General features: G+C 33.6%; 1 protein-coding gene across 4 annotated transcripts in view; it reads right to left on the bottom strand.

Annotated features, from left to right (window-relative positions):
* The window catches only part of LOC118740313 (embryonic polarity protein dorsal), a 139,468-nt gene that overhangs the window by 2,187 nt on the left and 117,356 nt on the right, over nucleotides 1–19,925 (bottom strand). For all 4 annotated transcript variants that reach the window (XM_036471799.1, XM_036471797.1, XM_036471798.1 and 1 more), the window contains 3 exons: nucleotides 11,144–11,191; nucleotides 479–901; nucleotides 29–414 (listed from right to left, as the gene is read on the bottom strand). In XM_036471799.1, the coding sequence (XP_036327692.1) occupies nucleotides 29–414; nucleotides 479–901; nucleotides 11,144–11,191 (857 nt within the window). The remainder of the gene's footprint in view (nucleotides 1–28; nucleotides 415–478; nucleotides 902–11,143; nucleotides 11,192–19,925) is intronic.

Here is a 19,925-nt window from a genome sequence, read left to right on the forward strand (position 1 = left end):
ATGCGCATCTATAGATGGTTTTATTTACCTTGGCAGTTTTTGGCAAATCCGCCTGAGGATAGCGCGGTGTGCGAAAAGCGATAGCTGTCTGTTTATGTACATTGGATGGTTCGAAATCGGCGTAAGCATGCCACACTTCTTGATTGTTATCGATTGCCTTAAAACGAACTTTGATGTCATCCTTGTTGACTTTCGAGCAGAGCAAAATTATTTCTTGTCCACCCTCGATTGTCGCAGAACAGCTGCAAAGGCGGCTTATAACCAATTCACTTTTTGCTTTTCGGTCGTACAGTGGTTCCGATACCACCGGGCTTAGTGGCTCCCAGCCATTGGCACCTTTTAAAAAGCCTTGAAAGCACAACCGCAAAGAATTCAGTTCAATTGAATTCGGGTCGCTAATGTGATCAAATCCAGCTGGAAAGATTAATGATTGAAATATTCGATTTTTTTGGGATTCGAAAAATCTTAGGGATCTTACTCTTAAACGGATCGACCTTTTTCTTTTTTCGTTCCTCCAAGGATTCAGCAATTTCTTTTTTCCGCACGCATTGTATGCCGACGTTGCTGAACTCCGCCCGCAATGGCAGACCGGGGCCAACGTTTCGTGTGCATACGCCACTCTTGCAATTCTTACCTACCAGCTGATGAGGGTGTTGTCTATAAGGCTTATCCTTTGTGACGCACGACACGAGAATTAAAGCTTCCCCGCAATAACCAACGATCTCAACAGTGGGAAAAGTTTTCGTCTCTTGAAAGGAATTCTCACCAGGTATGGTTCCAGCAGTACGGCCTTCACATTTATAGCGAAATCGCATAGGCTTCCGGGTAGGTTGCTCCACAACATGCAGGTAAGGTTTCGCTGTGGCCGTGGTGCCGTCTAATTCTGGCGTTATGATCTCGACTGAAAATAAATATTGGTAAATACGTATTTATTAGTAGGAGCAGGGAAGGAGTTTTTGGCAATAAAAGTCGCAAAAAAAGGTATGTAAAGGTACTAAAAACCGAATCCGGTACTAAACCGATCCTGGGATTTTCGGGATGTAGTTGGCTCAGCCCCGGGATCCCGGGATCAGTCCCGGGATTTAGATATCGTCGTTTAAAGTACAAAACCGCGTATCGTCATTCTGCAAAACCGCGTAACTGACATTGGCTGCTAAAAATTGGATTTGCTCACACAAGCTCTTGGCTCAATCCTTATCCATTCGTCCTGAAATATACTAGCCAGAAATGCGATTGCTTTATAAAAAAGAGAACCATTTTGAAATATGAGTGTTTTTACGCTCTAGAAAATAATTTTTACAAGTTCACATACGCGGTTTTGCATTTTGCTGATACGCGGTTTTGCATTTTGTTGATACGCGGTTTTGCACTTTAAATGATGATATGTATTTATTATTTTTGAAAAACTTAACACGAAAGAATTGCATCAATATGGTTTGAGCAGGTCTCCTACCATATAATAAATAATAAGTAAATACGCTTGGCTCGTACTTTTTTATTTAAAGTGAAAATTATTTAATAAGTAACAAAACGACAGTATTTAAATTTATATGCATTTAATAATACTTTAGCGTCTACATATCTCATAAACTAACTTATGTCGAAAAAAACTCGATGCAAAAATATTAAGTTAAAAAATTTTTTTTCTGGTTGAAATAAGTTCATAATACTAGTTGCAGAAATAAAAGAAGCGCCAGTTTTGTCTATATTCTGTTTTGTTTATTCACTATTTAATTTTTTTATAAAAGTATACCTCATATTACATATAGTTAACTGCATATATATATATATCAGGGCAGTTTCCTGACGTCGTGATTTTTTTAAAAAGTCTATAATTTCAAAGATATGGTTAATTCCAAAACTTATTTAAAAATTCAGTGCAATGCAAAACAAAAATATGGGTACCAAGTTCGAATAGGAATTAAAAATGCGCCTTTATTCTATTTTGTTTTTTTAGGCTAACAAAGTTAGTCCTTAACAGATAATTGTTTCGAAAATAAGAATTGCGAAATTTAAAGAATATTCAAGGATAAAATTATAAAAGGGCATTTTCCATACCTACCCGTCCTTTACGCACCAAAAAATGTAATATGTTTTAACTCTACAGAATCTTTTCTTTCATTTGATACCAATACTGGGTTTTTAAGAACATCGCACTGAATTCTTTAAATCATTTTTTGAATTACTCGTATCTTTCGAATTTCAAAATTTAAAAAATCCTGACGTCAGAGAGAAAAATTAAGAACGCAATTTTACTTTATTTGGCTCTTGGTTTGGGTAATATATTGATTTTTTTTGTGTATAAAATTGCCTGTCGTATTAAATGTATGTATATTAGAGGGCTGCATGAATGCATTCAAAACGGCTTATGAATTATTCATATACAAAACAAATGCATGATTTTGGCTTCCAATTTTTTTGATTTTGAGTGAATAGCTGTTCTGATATATGTGTCGACATTACAATATTCAAACAAAGTGAAAATAAATTGAATTGAAATAAATGACAATTTTTTGTATGAATATCCAAAACTATTTTTTCTATGCACATATGTAAATACATACATATGTATGTATGTATGTATTGCTGCGCTCCTATTACATACGAAAAAAACTTGTTTGTAGAAAAAACTTTTACCGAAATGAGTTTGAATGATTTGAATGTTTTCCATGCATTCATTCACATTCTTCCATTTAAAGGTAGAAAATTTAAAACAAAATGTATATTCATAACTTACAAAATTCCAAACTCTGAGTGTTTTGTATGTGAAGTAAAATATTCAAATCTACTATACTCTGTTTGGTTAGAAGTTTGAATGAATTCATGCAGCCCTCTTATGTATATTGAGCTACACATTTATAAAAAAAATATTAAATATTCATTAAATAGTAACAATGAAAGAAATATTTTCAAGTGAGTTGTCCAATTCCAGGACATATATATGTACATACAAACTATGTACTACTAATATGGGATGGAACAGAGTACGGATATCATTGACAAGGAATAGCCGTTAGATTGAAACGTTAATTTTTCAAACCGATATTTGGATTAAGAGACGAAAAAGGAATATACAATAGGTGTGTGTACTCGTATTGAACGGACAAAATTATCCAGCAGCAAAAATTCTGAGAATTTAGCAGCATTCGCTCTGAAAGAGACAAAATATCCACAGGATTGCGAGAACGCAAAATTTGAAAAAACTTGCAACATTTGAAACAGCTGATCACTTCTACAGTTGCCGCTGGTAGTTCATTTGGCAATTTATTTCCTGCTTGGTACATTTTCCCCGAATGGCTTTTTATACAGTTGAATACTTTTGGATATAAAAAACCTTTTAAAAATACGAGTTAGTTATATCGGAATGAATAAGTTATTTAAAAAAAACTATTTGTGATACCACATGATGACGCTTCCAAAAATATTTAATAGATATGTATAGTAGCTAAAAATGTGCCTTTAAATTATAAAATCTTCATTTCAACAATCAACTTACCAAAACTGACAACTTCAGCAAAAAACATTTCAGTGTGCTGCATTTAAATCTATTTTGGTAAATTTATAGGAAAATTATGGTACAAACGAAATATGTCATACGGCAAGCATAGTCAACACACACTAAAGTAGAGCTGGAAAACTATCGATGGTCGTGGCCATAGTCGATAGTCACAACCATCTATAGTATCGATACTATCGATAATGTCGACACTATCGATAGTTTTGATTAAAGAAGTCCACAAATTAAACATAACTACTTTTATTGAAAATGAGATTAGTAGCTCCCTTCTGTAACAATTCTCTACCAAGGCGAATTCATATATGAGGTCGCCGCCTTTTTCTCTACTGCTAATGAGTAGTAGAGAATGATGTATATTCTCTAGCAGTAGAGAAATAATCGGTAGAGAAGAGTTACAGGAACGAGCTACAGAACTGCTAAAATATCTCCATATTTTTGTTATGGGACAAAAGTTTATCAATGATTTTTGGCTTCAAGCCGCATCTGTGCTCTGAAATTATTTGGCCTGCGTTGTTAAATGTCCTTTCCTACTCACAAGATGAAGCAGTTACCGCCGGCCTTTACTCTGAATAATGTATGTATGAGTAAAAACTATCGATAGTGGTTACAAAACCATCGATGTTTTCGATAGGCAAAAACCATCGGTACTATCGATAGTGCCATCGATAGTTTTCCAACTCTACACTAAAGTAAATAAACAGGAGATTGATAGTAAATTACCTCAAAATAAACTCAATAAACCTTGTGCTTAATAAATTTACTCTCTTTTTAACGTATACTAGAATTAATAATAATTCAAAAAGGACATATTTTCTTTTGTTTGTTTACAAGCGATTTTCTTACATGCAAATTTCGCTAGTAAAAATTTTTCCAGCAGAAATTTGCAGCTCTCTATCACATCTTGCTCTCTCAGTTTCCCCTACTTTGCAAATTTTTTGGCTACGAGAACGCAAAACCAGTGAAAGTTTTCTAAAACTTTTAATAGTTTTAGGTACGAGTACACTCCTAATTTCTAGCTTTAAGATATTCAGGAAATAATAATATGCTAATATTTGCAAACACATGGCGCGTGATCTATTTAAATACTACTTCTATTGCGTGAGCTGAATGGGAATCTAAAAGCATATATATACAAAGGAAGCGTTGGTCCGGATCAACTCGTTAATTCGGAATTATCTCGGGAATTAACTGCGGTTGATCCGGATAAAGCCCTGCAGCTAAAGCTTAAACAGACGCACAGTGGTCAATAAATGGGATTTAATGTTCATAATTCACTGGAGCCTTCATTTCTCAACCGATTTGCTTAATTATTTTAATTAAGAGATTAGTTGAGCCCAATTTTCGAATTTTTATTCGTTTGTATTAAATTTTTTAGTGCAAAGTGCAGAAATGGCGCCAATTTTGAAGAAGACCGATTCTCCTGTTCCAGCTAATAAAAGTTTCATAATAGAAACTAGTTAAAAACAATTGTAGGGTTCTCCTAAAACAAAAAATAAATTAAAAAGTAATAATTTGAAATGTTATACAAAAAATGTTACCAAAAGTATTTTTTTTTGTTTTTAGTTTTTATAAAAATTTTGGGTATGCAGTTTTTATAATTTTTTCGCTAACATTTCGAGCACATCTGCATGCTAAAAAATAATTAATCAAATCGGTTGAGAAATGAAGGCTCCAGTGAATTATGAACATTAAATTCCATTTATTGACCACTGTGAGACGGCAGCGTTGATCCGGATTAACTCGGAGTTGATCCGGATCACCGCTGCCGTCTGTTTATGCTTTAATCCTCAAAAGTAATGCACATCAGGGAAATTTTCGATTTCCACACTAGCCAAAATGGCCAGATTTTGTCTATTGCTCAAGTAAGCAAACAAAGCAGGCGTGTTTGGCATTCGCGGTAGCCTAGTTGTGAGAGCTGCATACTACAAATATGTATTTTTTTTATTAAATTTATTTTTTTTATTTCCTTTTGTTTTATTTTATTTCGCATTATTTGTTTTATTATTAGTTTATCTAAATTTTTAGAGTTTAATTTTTATTAAAAACGTCAACAACAAATAACTAAAAACAACAAATTTCTATAGAATTTTGTGTAGTTAAGTTTAACTAATTTTAAAATTGATAAGTTACCGGGCCTAAATGAATTTTTAAAGCTTAAGAAAATTCAAAAAAAAATTATATAAAACATTTTCGTGTAAAATAATTACTATTATATATACATAGGGTTGCCAGACGTACTGCTTTTGGGAGTAAACGTACTCCTTTTTCTTGCAATGTACACTGAGGGAAAAAAATATTGAAATCAAATAGAAACGTTATTGATCTTACTATAAACGTCAACGAAAGTACTGTATATTGGTAAATATTCAATTCAATTACGCGCATATTAAAATGACCACGTTCGTACTGAAAAAGCATCAGTGAAGTGAATAATCAAGACAAAAACTAAAAAAAAATAATTTAATTTGCATGTTGCCTGCAGTGGAATTCGAACCCGACAATCTCCGGATATCAACAACTTGTGGCAAGCATCTTTGCGCACTCAGCTACACCCATGCATATAAATTTGCTTTCAAATGTTGAATATCCATCAACACCACAGCACACGATTTGTACTATGTATGTATGTGTGTGTTGTCCCCGCTCTCAGAGCGGCGCTCTGCATGCTTGGGGTGCGTACCCTGTGGGGAAAATCTCTAGTTCCAAACTGGTGTGCTTCTAGTACATTTAGACCCAGTACTGGTTCGCGATAAATCTCTTTTGCATGCAAACAACTGGCGAATTTAACATGGCGATGTCCTAGGAAGTGTCAATTGCCCCCCCGCTGCATCCCTTTTTCGATAGTTCCGAACTAGCCCTAAATTCTATAGTTCCGAACCAGTTCTAAAATCGACAGACGAGAGAAAAAAGTATCATGATTTTTCAATCTTTTTGGTTCTTCCGTGTGTGCGATTTTAAGTTATTTTGAAAGAAATGTGTTTTCAATTTTAAATTAAATTTGTTTGAATGATTGTAAGAAATGTACGTTTACATTCCTTTAGCTGTAGCTGAGTTTACAGAGGTGCTCACTGTTAGATTCCAGACGGTCCCAAGATGTTGAAATGTTAACACAAATTTTGGTTTTGTATTACCAAGCTTTGAAAAAGTATCTGCGAAATGCAGAATAGAAGCGTATTTGAACGAAAAAGACGCCGAACACATATCTATGTAAAGTAAACAAGCCCCCTGCTGCATCCCTTTTTCGATAGTTCCGAACTAGTTCTACATCTCTTTTTCTATAGTTCTGCATCTCTTTTTCTATAGTTCCGAACCAGTTCTAAATTCGTCACTTTAGATATAGATTTCTAGTGAAAAAAAACTGAAAAATTAGTTTTTTAAAAGGACCACTTTTCGCCGATTTTGGACTGGTGGGGATCTAGCTCCTATCGGACTAGTTCCTCTTTGGTGATAAAGACCTAGTACGAAACTAGAAATTTGATTCACTAGTCCGTGTTTTCCCTGCAGGGTATGTACACTTACATAAACATACTCAGATGTGAACAGTGAAATACGTGCTTAATAAATTTTGTATGAAAATATTATTTTTAAATACGAAGACTTTTAAACGATAATCAAATATAAAGTATTCATTTTTACTATGCATTATTTCCCTCAGTGTACCCCAAAAAAAAATATCTGGAAATGTACTCCTTTATTAGCTTTGTACTTCTTTTGTACTCCTTTTTCCAGCTATTAATATTTTATCATATACAGGGTGTAAAATAATATCTGTTGCAGTTTTTTTTTTTTTTTGAAAAATAAAAGGTGCCTTTATAGATTTTGCGAAAAAGTAGTTTGTAGTAGATTTTACTTCAATTTTATTAATTTGTTTTTAAATTTTAACCTTCATTTGAGTTTACCGGCGATAAACACTTGGGAAAAAAGCGCAAGTTTTCGTCGGTTACTTTATTACATATCTTCTGTAACCATAGGCTAATTTCCCCATTTGGATGCTTTATACTCCGTCTTTTGTCCAACATAAGGCCTCATACTCAGCAATCGAAAAGACTCGAAAGTGGTGACTAGGAGGCCATTCATTCGACCAACCCTATACAGTTTTTTTTCTTTTTTTTTACAAAATCAAAGAAAAAATACACCTGAAAAAGAAGTTCGTGCCGCATGTATTTATCTCCCAAGGCTGGCAAATGCAAATCAGGATTAAAATTTTAAAACCAATTAATAAAATTAAAGTAAAATATGTACAAAGTTAACAAAAAAAACACAAAATCTATAAAGGACCCTTTTATTTTTCAAAAAACCTGTACGACAGATATTATTTTGCGCGCTGTACTTTGCCATTCATATTGTGGCAAACACTACTTAGTAAGCAAAGTTAAGGGTGATAGTGAAAAGGTATACGCATAGCCTTAGGGGCAGGGCTCTCGGGTATAAAAATCAGAAAAATATTACATTAATTATGAGGCTTAAATTAAAAAAATGGTCATACATTCAGGAAGAGTCTGGAATTCTTTTGTAGTCTTTAGTTTTTTAGTTGCGGAAACTTTCCTATAAGGGCGGTCATTGACAACCGAATTCTACGGAAATTTTTCTAAGTGGTCCCGTAACACAGTGTAAGATTTGACCCATCTAGCTACTTTTAATTCTGTAATTCGAAAACTATTGAAGATAGATTAATGAAATTTTGCACAAGGTACGTTATAAGAATGGCGATGCTTTTTACAAAAAATTGGTAATTTATAGTTACTGTTACGCCACCCTATTATATAACTGCAATTTTTAAAAATACAAAAACTGAAATATTTAGCTGACTACAAAGGCTAAAATGCCCAAAATTTATATTTAGAATTTCCCTATAACAAGGAAATGGACTTAAAAATAAATATATTTTTTTTAATTATGGGCGTGGAAAATTTCGAGATAAAAGTCAAGTTGGGTCAACAAAATTCCGTTATAAGTTCAATATTTCTTGCTCTATTTACAAAAATGGGATACCATTGGAAATGTAATGAATCAGGCTTTCTCTATTCAAAGCAAAAATACAAGAATTTGTCTCGGTCGAGATAAAATGCAAATGAATTACTCGAAGAAAATGAAATTCCCAGTAGGCCAGAAAAAAGAAAATTTCATCAAAACCTGCACTTTCCAGCAGCTAAAATTGTGTTGTTTAAAGTCTAAGAGCAGTTGCAAATAAACTGAGATACAAACTTTATCGAATAGTGGCGGATAACGAGTATTCGGGTCTAATAAAAATAATAATTTGCTAAAAATAAGTCTAAGTCAACATAGTTTTACTTTAACATGAAATACTCAGTCCTAGTTTACTAAATTGTCAAAAATGTATATTCATTAAAAAGATCATACCTAAAAAAATAAGACCAAAATGATATTTTAGCAATTGTAGCATAAATCACATAACACCGACAAATTAAACATTGAGATTCAGTTTTAAATATACAAGTTTAAATATTATTGCGCTCAGTAATTTTCCAAATCAAACCCCGTCCCGCCATACTCTTTGATTTAAATTTTTTAGTTCTTATTGTTTCGTCTTTATCAGGCATTTCTAAAAACACTCTTGACATTGTTTTGAAATTTGTTGACATAAAATAATGTAATTAATCTTTTCTAGAATATGGAAATGATACACTGTGCGTAGGGGCCCTAGGTGGTCGGGAGTAACATTTTTGTCAATTGCGGTTCATGCCCCCTCCAAAAAGGTCGGAAAAGGTGCCACGTCCATTCCCCCTTCGATCTCCATCTCTTTAACAATCGTCCGTATTGGAAAGCCAACCCATATAGTTAGTTATTTTTCACATTTATTGTTGCTTTGAAAAAGATTTCTAAGGCAAAGAACATAGTGACGCGACAAAGAGAGCAACAAAACATTTTCGGATAATAGCGAAGAAAGAGACAAGAAACGTAAAAACATAGTGAAGCAACAGTCTGCTCAGAAAGCAACGAAAACAAATTTTTTTGTTTTCGTCGCTATGCTCTTTGTCGCTTTATTCGCTTTTCGTTTCACTATGTGCTGCTACATTTAAAAATAAAGGTTTGTTTTTGTCGCTATTATCCAAAAATGTCTTGTCTTTCTTTTTGTCGCGTCACTATGTTCTTTGCCTAAGATATCTTTGTTTGTTTGTACCTAATTAATGGTAATTTGTAACAATAAATTGCACAAAAAATTAAAAAAAAAAATTGTACTCCTTTTTTATGTCATGTACTGCTTTTTTTCTATCGAAAATATAAATGTACTCCTTTCTCCGTTTCAAAATCTGGCAACCCTATATATACATATGTAGTTGAACCACTCTTAAAAGACCTAAGGCTGATGCCAGATAAAACGCTTGCTTCGCTTTGCTTGACAGATAAGATGAACCCTGGGATTCAGTAATTCAGTCTCATCTCCAGTCGCTAAATTTGAGATTAGCAATTAGTGACTATTTTTGTGACTTTAGATGATTTGGGTATTCGGTAGGACAGAGTCACAAAAAGTTCACCAAAAATGTGTGTTGAAAACAAACACAGACAGTTAAATGGTAGCGTTTATGTATGCCTTTTGCCGCGTCACCCAAAGAGCCGTAATGGCTGAGTGGTCAAAGCATTAGACTGCCGGTCGAGAGGGTCCGGAGGCGAGTCCTCCTTGGGCGTAGAGGATTTTTTTTTTTTATCTAGTATTTTTTTGTTAGTTTTATTTTTTAATAATCTTTAGATTTTAATGTTTTAAAAACAAAAAAATAATTTTTTTCAATGGATTTGTGTGATATTAAAGCATTTTGGATTATTTTCTAACGAAATTGTTGTTAAACTAATTTTTCTCGCTTCACTTTTGCGTTTTTTTTTTTAATAAAATGGAAAGCAAATAACTTTTCCTCGATATTTATATTTTTGTGATCTGCTCTTAACCAGCTGACAAATTAGTGACTTTTTTTGAGACTAGAGACGTGAGACAGCGTACTGAATACCAACGTACGTACTGAAATCCAAATTCACCACCAAAAGTCACAAAAGTTAGTGACTAGAGGCCGCTTTTTGAATGCCAGGGGAAATGTTTGAAAATGCACAAAGAATACCACATATGTACATCGTTTCAGCTGCAGCGCGAAGCGAAAATATGGCCAACTCTCATCTTTTTGCGCGCGTTGACCATCAGCTGGTTTAGTGTTTATTTTGTGTCGCCGCTATTCGAGTATTCATGCAGAAACACAAAATTTAATTACACTGCTGATATTTTTAAAACTAAATATATATGTATGTGAAATGCACCGCAATTTTCACGAGTAAAAAAGCAGTACAAAATTGTTTCCTTGGCGTTCATTGTGGCATACCTTGTGCGTCTTGCGCTCTCCTGGAAAAGTTATAAATGTCACGCAAAGCCAAAAAGTTTTATCTGGCATCAGCTTAAGTCTTACTCTGTACTACCGAAACAAAGAAAAAAGTATCAACTCAAGAATTATCAAATTGTGTAATTAAACGCTGATATACAACTATATTTGAAGTCGGGCGGGGCAGAATCTACCTGAAACTATTATTATTACTTATTATTTTTAACTACGAACATTTTTAACGATAACTGAATATAAAGTATTAATTTTTACTATTAATTATTTCCCTCAGTGTACTACTTACTAATGTCACTCAATTCATGTTCACTGGTATCCATTACTCGGCTGTTATCTGCAAAAACCAAAAACATAAAATTGGTTAGATATATAAATATAGAACCGTATGTATATACATAAATACATATGTACGTACATATTAGACAGACCCAATTTTGCACAATTTCGTTATTTTTTTGAGGCTAATAGCTAAAAACTTTCGATCAAGTCTGGTTGCTAAATTCAAATATTAACCCGATGCGAGTCTCCGTTTTGTACAATTTTTGGCTACTGATATTTTAGAGAGATGTCAAGGGTAGATTTTGTGGAAAATTGTCCTGCCCTAATATACACCTTGTGATGATTTCCAAGCATAGAAACTTGAAACTCACTCCCAGAGTCGGTTTCATGAGTCATTTAACCCGAAATACTGATATTTGTCGGATTTGTACCGTTTTAGAAATTTGCTCGTTTCTTGACACTGATTCAACCAAATCATACCTATTTTTTCATTTTAAAACTCTTTGAATGACTTACAAATTTGAGTAGCTTTTGTTGATAAAAACAAATTCTAACCAACAACAATTAGGCATTAAAAGTAAAAAGTTTACATTTTTCCTTCTTTTACCTCAGACTTTCTTGAATTTCTCAAGAATTTTTGATGCTGGAGAAAATTAAATGGTGCCATCGTATTCAGCGACCTCGAAAATACATATTTAGCCTATGAGCGCGTCAATTTTCAATAAAATCTACCCTTGGCATCTCCTTGAACACGCTCTAAAATATTAGTAGCCAAAAATTTTACAAAACGGAGACTCGCATCGGGTTAATATTTGAATTTCGCAACCAGACTTGATCAGGTGAGTTTTTACAAGTATTCGAAAGTTTTTAGATATTAGCCTAAAAAAATAACGACATTGTGCAAAATTGGGTCAGTCTAATGTATATGTCTGAGAGTCACTTAGAGAGTTAAGTAGCTCAAAGTTAAATTTTTATATTCCTAAACCAGGCAATGTCTTGCAGCATTGAAAATGGCTCAAAAGAAAAACGAAAAATCCACATGCTGCAACCCTTGCGGAAACATGTGCAGCATTGCCAGCTACCAGGAAAACAAAGTGGAAAGGAATTAAAAAAACACTCATCATGTGCTTGTTTGTTGTAAAATTGGTTAATTTTACATATTTTGAGGAAAATTATGGATTCTGATGTATTTGCAATTATAGCAGCAGAGTAGCGGGCGCTATGACAATGGATTCCCAAAGGTATGCGGAGCTGTCGGGCATAGTAACCATGGGCGCATCTATGTCAGCTTCTGGTTGAAATGTTAAACCAAAAGCCAGAAGTCCTCCTATGCCCGAAGCTCTGGTTCTCAATCCATTTAATGCAATAACAGCTTCTTTCAAGCCATTAAAAACATGCACTTTGTTAGGGCCACCACCTGTTGCGCTTGCTTCTGCCTTCGGCCGCGTTTAGGGATTATAACCCTTACTAAGTAAAATTCTCCTTTCTGCGTTGCGGGAAAGAGGGGCTTCCGCATGTCAAAGGTATACAACATTTCTTGTGCATATCACTCCGGCTAAAAGTGCATAGTGTAAACCGAGTTTATTAATAAGTTAGTGGTAGGAAATTTGAAACATTTATCTTAAATAAAATGTGAATCCTTTGGTTACACGTGTATGTTAAAGTTTTTGGATTCGGGTTATGCGTTTGGACACAACAACCGAAAATCGTTGTACATTAACTAAACCGGACCCAAGTTTCTCGATAAGGGGCAACAAATATTCATTTTTGCTCGCAGTGGTTAAAAATACATATACGTATATGCGAAAGGTAAATTTATCTGTTTAAATGAACACCACCAATATTTCTTGCAAACACACATCGATTTACATCTTTTATTTCGCCCCCGACACAGAATTGTTTTCGTACAAAATTACGCAAAAAAGCTTACTCGTTCGTTTTTAGGCATGCCATTGTTACGAATTTCGAAAGTTCGAAAATACGATTCGGATTGCAGCATACTATTTCTACGATTCGTAGCAAAATCCGAATACGAAAGAGTTGCAGAATAGGGGTGTTAAAATTTTTTGATGCAAATCTTAACTAAGGATACTTAAACAGATATAAAATATTCATTCCAACATATCTGCAGTGAAATCAATTATTTTGTGCATACATAAGCTCATTTTCAATGAAATAAAAGTTTTATTCCGTCAAACTTAGTTAAATATTTATTGAGTTTTCTTGAGTGCTTTTACTCCTTTGCGGACTTTTGTACAATATATTGAACAAATTTCAGGTAGCCCTAATAGCTACCCAAAACAACTTTTGCTAATTTTTTTCTACTTTTGGTATTATGAGGATCTATGAACCATGTAATTAAGAGGAAACATTTTTATATTCATCAGGGACGGATTTGACCGGAAAGGGATATACATACGTTTGTATGTATGTACATTAGACTGCGGTTTTTCCGCCGGGGTTACAAAATTTATTATATTTCAAGTCTTTTTGATTATTTTCGAGCAAGTCTTAAAATATAATAGATTTTATAATTCCAATGGAAAAAACAGTACCGATTTTTTTTTTGTATGGGGAGTGATGCAGTCGAAGTTTATGGGCCGTTTTGGAGTTTACCATACAAAAAATTTCGTTAAACTCTCCTTAAACACCAATTTTATTTGGAGTTTATGCGAATGCAACCCTTTTTTACCGAATTTGGTTTGTGTCTTTGATAATACAAACCTGCAACCAGCTTGCCGACAGTTAGTCTGTTCCCGTACTCAGGATTTAATAAGAAATAGTCTGAGGTCGTTCCGTGCACTTATACTTATATAATATCAACAATTTAGCTACGCAAAAACCAAAAATATGGCTCGATTAAACTTTTTGTGATGATTTCAACCCTACAAAAATTATCTTGCGGAAGTAAAAAATAGAGAAGATAGCAATGGTTAAAGTTACATTTTTAGATTTTTTTAAACGTAAATATCTTCTGAACAACATAACCTATTAAAAAACTAATGACGTAAAAATAAAAATAATTAATTTATCTTTCATGCATGTGTATAATTTAAATGTTTTTTATATTTTTAGTCCGGAAATACTATAAAACACAAAATATTATATATTATTTTTTAAATGGCTTTTATATATAAAAATTATGTTGAAATTAGCATCAATAATTTTTTAATCGGATAAGTAGTTCCCGAGATATAAAACGCATAAGAAATAAAAAAGTTGGAATTTAACCTCTTTGGTTTTTAATTGCACCAAATAATTGGCATGGTTGAAATCAGCGTAAAAAGTTCTATCGACCCTCATCTCTTATTTTTTTTTAGCTAAACGGTTGGTATTTTTTTATTTATTTAATTATTTTTATTTTTTTTTCAGAGGAGGAAACATCGAAAGCCTTATCCCCAATCCTGTCAGTGTGAGACTTTAACCCACTAAACCTCCTACCGTCTACGTACCGATCCCCCCGGTACCACCGTCAAGTATTTCGTCGGGAGGCGGTTTGAGCACTAAACTCTAAACTCTGTTCACATGATACCACCCGCTGTTAAAGTCGATCTGGTGTTAAACCAACCCACCCATTTAGATTGTCCTATTAGGAAGTTCGTATCTAAGTAAAGTATAGACCGCATATAGTAATTTAATATCGCTTATTCGATTTTTAGAGGCTCGTACACTTAACGCCGTTACTTCTCAAGAAAACGGGCTTGTTGCGCCAAGACTGTAGCGGCTGCTAATTTAGGTTGCGTCGAAGGACTTTAATCATTTCGGCAGAGAAATGGCAGACATCGTTCCATGCTTCTTCGCTCGTTAACACTATCGGTACCATATTTTCTGGTGTTATACAGGAGCCACGTTTGGTATTAAGTACGGATCTCATGGAGTCGAAGCGGGGGCATTTGAAAAATGCATGCTCGGCGTCTTCAATGACCGTCGGTCACAGTGCTCGCAATAAGGGTTTTGCGCATGTCCGAAGCGATAAAGGTATGTCCACTGATGACTTGGGTCAGATAGTGATCGACTATTCCGTGTTTCATGCTGAGCCAAGTGCCAATTTGGTATTCTAAACTTATGTGTGTGTGCAGTGGCGGATTTTAATATTTGTCACCCCTAGGCCATTCAGAATTTGCCACCCTTAAAATTTACTGTCGCACGGTGTAATATAGTACATATATGTATGTACATATGTATGTATGTAGGTGTGTCAAATTTCCAGATGTTAGCGTAAGGGGTTCCACAGACAAGCGCTACCTTCCCCGTTTCGCTGTAAGTACGGTGTTAGTAACATATGTATGACGCTTTGACAAATTTCAGAAACATAGTGTAAGGGGTTCCAGGGAGAAGCGAAACTAAAATATCAGTTTGTACGGGAGGTGCAACGCCCCCTCTTCTAAAACCTACTACTACTACTTGTCGCCTTAAGTAGGGTATTTACAATTTTCGCATCTGTTTCAAGTTTCAGTCCCCAGCATAACTGATTTTGTAGACATATTGGTTTCACATTTTAGTACTAGCATTTTATTTATTGTTTCCTTCAACATACATACATATGTGCATTCAGCAATTAATTGCTTTTAAAGAAATGCATACATTCGAAAGTATGAACATTTTTCGGACAAACCTCACTGCAACGGAACTATCTGACACTGCACGAAATTTTTGCTATTTAGTCAACTTTGGCTGTACAGTGTCGTGTCGTGCAGTTCTGCTGCAGCGCAGTGCGGCATGCTTAACGCTCGTATCTTTTTTCGGACAAAAAACTGTATTACTGGGGAAAAATCCCGTTTCGCAGGATCTTCATTCTGTTTTATTCATCATATTTTATGTACGCTCATATTAAAATCATTTACAAATAAAAGCATTTTTTACAGTACAGTAAAACAGTTTTCCAATAAGGTAAAGGAATTCCTGATATTATGTATACCGTTGTATACCCCTTGTCAAAATTATATGTCTAACAAAAGCCATGTAAACACAAATTTCTTACTTTGTACAAAAATTAGAAAAACTCAAAAAATTTGCACAGCAACAATATTCTAGTTTGAAATGTCTATAAAATACCGTTGATTTTAGAAATTTTTTGAATTGAAACTTCTTAATCGAGTTCGGAGATGTTTGCGTTAAATGTTTAACACCAAGCCATAAAATCTATATCGTCCGTTCGATTTTAAAAAATGAGGTGTCAAATTAAAGGGCTTGTCCTTTTGATGTGCAAGCACTGTTGCCAACTTGGTGCTTTTCGCAGTAAATTTAGTGCTTTTCTTTATTCAAAACGCGAAAATTTTTGAGTTTGGTGCTTGGTGCGTTTCTTGGTGTTTTATTTTTTTAGTTTAAAGACATCAAACCTGTAAATCTGAAAAAATCGAAGCTTAAGTAATAGCAATCGTAAATATTTTAGCAACTTTACAAAAATGGAAACAAAAAAATGGCACAATGACAATCGTAAGCGAGCATATGTTTGCCAACAAATTTTTGACGCAAAAAGATTTTTCCCAATGTGCGCTCAAATAAGACACATTAAAAAGAGAAATCAAATTTCGTTATGTTTCAGGTGTCAAGCACTCGGAAAGAAAATTTCTTTATGTTCCTTTAGTTCACGAGATCATAAGAGCCTGCAGTGTAGAATTAAACTTCTACGTAATTCATGAAACTTCATTTTTTTTTTTGCTTTCGTTAGACAGGAATTGTAGAAAAAATTATGCAAAACGAAGAAAAGTTTATAATATTTTTATTAATTTAAATCGGCATCCCTACAAAAAGTAATGTTATGCATATAAAGTGCATTAAATACTCTGATAAAAATTTGGTGCTTTTTTCGAGAAAAAACGCGATTTTTCTTATGTTTAAGTGCTTTTTCAAATTCAAAACTTGGCAACACTATGTGCAACATAGCCTTAGTTCCATGAAAGGGGTTGCCACGTTTGCGTTAAATATTTAACACCAAGTCATAAAATCTGTATCTATCATAAATATTAAAAAAAAAAAACTTAAGGCAGCCCGTCATATTAAGGCAGCCATGTCATTGGAGCTATATCAAGGTAACTATCCTTAGAAGAATATTTTTTCAGAGTGTATTATTTTCAAGTCAAAAAGGGAAGAAAATTGAAAACCCCCTCTCGCTGAAGGTCATTTGAAAGTTCAAGGAAAGTTTTTTTATCCAAAAAAACTACTTTTTCTTAATTCTCTATCTCAAAGCCTTAAAACGCTATTGAATTTTTTTAGCTAGCTGTAGTCGTTCTCTCGAGATATTAGAATTTGCAAAGAAAAAAGTTCAATTTCCCCACTGTGGATGTCGGAAAAAAATCGATGCATCGAAAATGTTTCACTAGATGTATAAATAGTCAATGTATCAATGCATAGATGCATCGATGTTTTTTGAAAACCGTCATTCCAGTTTTTCAATTGTACAAAAAATAAAAGTGAATTTTGTGCTACACACAACTATATGTATGGTAGTTCTCTTAATACAATTAATTGAACTCGTTAATATTTTTTTTTATTGGTTCTCACAAGAAAACTTCTTCTCGAGTTCTTTTCTATTTGAAGTATAATAATGAAGAGGAGTATTTAAACATATCATTTTCTTCATTTATTACAAAGAAGTGCTACAGTTTACAGTGCTGGGGGTCAAATCTCGTTCTGCGTTATCGTGAAGTGAAGTGAAGTGAAGTGAAAAGACAAAAATTCACACCGAAATAAGTGCGGTGTGAAAATGTTATTTTTATCACATCACAATAACGCAGAACGAGAATTGACCCTCTGCACTACGTACATATTTTGCGAAAGATCATTGTGTGTTTATTCGGAATTTAGGATTTCTTCTCATGACCTCATGCACTATTGGAAAATCGTACAATTATACTATTTATTTGGATAAGAGCCAAGAAATGTATTTAAATAATTTTTAATATTTAATATATCCAAGGTGTACCTATGACTTATGTACATGATAGATACATTTATATGTATACATGTACGGGTGTAATTATGTAGCAAGAATAAGGAATTGCATAAAATTTATTTTTTCGGCTTTAAATACTAATCGGAATGAATAAAGCAAAAAATCCAAAACACGGACATACATACGTATGTACTATTTACAGTGGTGGACCCAGGTAGGGGAAATTGGGGAAGCTTGGGGAACAAATGGATGAATGAATGCTTTTGAAAATTTTAATTCATGGAAAACGTGTGTAAAATTTCTGTGTGTTAGGTTCGAAGTATTATGTTATTTAAGTAGGCCTATCAGTTTTTCGAATTCACTGAAGTTTCAAAATGTTGAAATTATGTACTTAATTTTCAATTATTACTTTTTTTGTTATATTTTCGAACTTGTATTATTTTACACAGTTGAACTTGCTGTGACTAGTTTGAATACTTTCGCAGGTTCAGAAAACAACGAAAATTCCAAAATTTTGGATTTTATAATATTACTAGATCGCCCTCACCCGCTTCGCTGAGTGTATGAAATTTCTACGTGCTTCATTGAGTAAAATTTATATCAAGAAAACTGAATTAAAAAACAGGAGGTTTAAAATTTGTTTAACCATCTTCAAAATATTTTCAAACTAAAATTTTCTTTGTCAAACTTTTTAATTAACGTATCACCTGAACTGAGTTTGAGATTTTAAACAGATGAAAACCTCTTATATGTAGTATTGAAATGAAGCCCTTGAAACCCCATTTCGATTGATACCCATATTATAATAAATCATTTAAAATATTGAATAGTTTGAATTTAACCTTTCAAAAAGATGGAAACCTATGTGATACACATTGTGATACATATTAAAAACCATTTAGATTCATACCAATCTTCTTTACTAATATATATTTTGAAAGCCGTTTTTTATGTGGCCGCAAAGCTCGAAAACGGCCGAACCGATTTTTTTGAAATTTCAGACACCTGCCCCAGATGCCCCAAGGATGGTTAAGGTTAAACAAAATTTCGATGTATAAAGGGAGCGTGGCACCTCCCATACAAACCGATTTTTTCATATTGCATATCTCTGGATGCATAAAATAGTGGAAGTTGGTCCGGCAACTGAGTATATCGAACTCTTTTGTGTTATGATTGGCCCAATGGATGTGATCTGCCAGTATTATTATGCGTTGAAGCTTCATTCGGAGACACAAGGGTGGAGTTGTACAGGGGTAAAACTCAAAACACCACCGTTAAATCAACCGCCAGGACCATTGCGCGCCTTTTACTGTAATACTTAATTTAAAATAATTTAATTTAATTTTTAAAAAGGTGGCAACCCCTGTGAAAGACTTAAATGCTATTCAAAACTTTCAAACTAAAGGTTTCTTAACAATATTTCTTTAGGCAACCATATTTTAATTCTTCAGATAGCTTGCGTATAATTAATTTAAATTTGACTTTTCAAACAGGTGGCAACCCTTTTCAAAATTTATTCGATTTACAGCTTTTTAAGCCTCTTGATACCAATTTTTTAATATAATTTTGAAATAAATAACTCCCTTAATTGAAGTTGAATTTGATTTTTTTTAAAGGGTGGCAGCCCTCATCCATGAGTAAGTAATGATTTTATATATCTCCATACAAAGTTCCAGTAATCTATCAAAAATATTTCCTGAGTAATGCAGTATGAAAAATTCCGTTTGTATGGGAGGTGTCACGCCCCCCTGTCTAGTCGAGATTAAATCTATCCTATATTTTAAGTTGGGCTAAATGACAGCAGTGTACAAAATTTTATGATGATCGGTTGAGTAGTTAAAGCATGAAAGCGTAGCAAACAAACAAACTCACTTTCGGATTTATAATATTAGTA

This window comes from Rhagoletis pomonella, unplaced genomic scaffold (assembly GCF_013731165.1).
Source record: "Rhagoletis pomonella isolate Grant_MI unplaced genomic scaffold, Rhpom_1.0 Rhpom_scaffold_00006, whole genome shotgun sequence".
NCBI classification, from domain to species: domain Eukaryota; kingdom Metazoa; phylum Arthropoda; class Insecta; order Diptera; family Tephritidae; genus Rhagoletis; species Rhagoletis pomonella.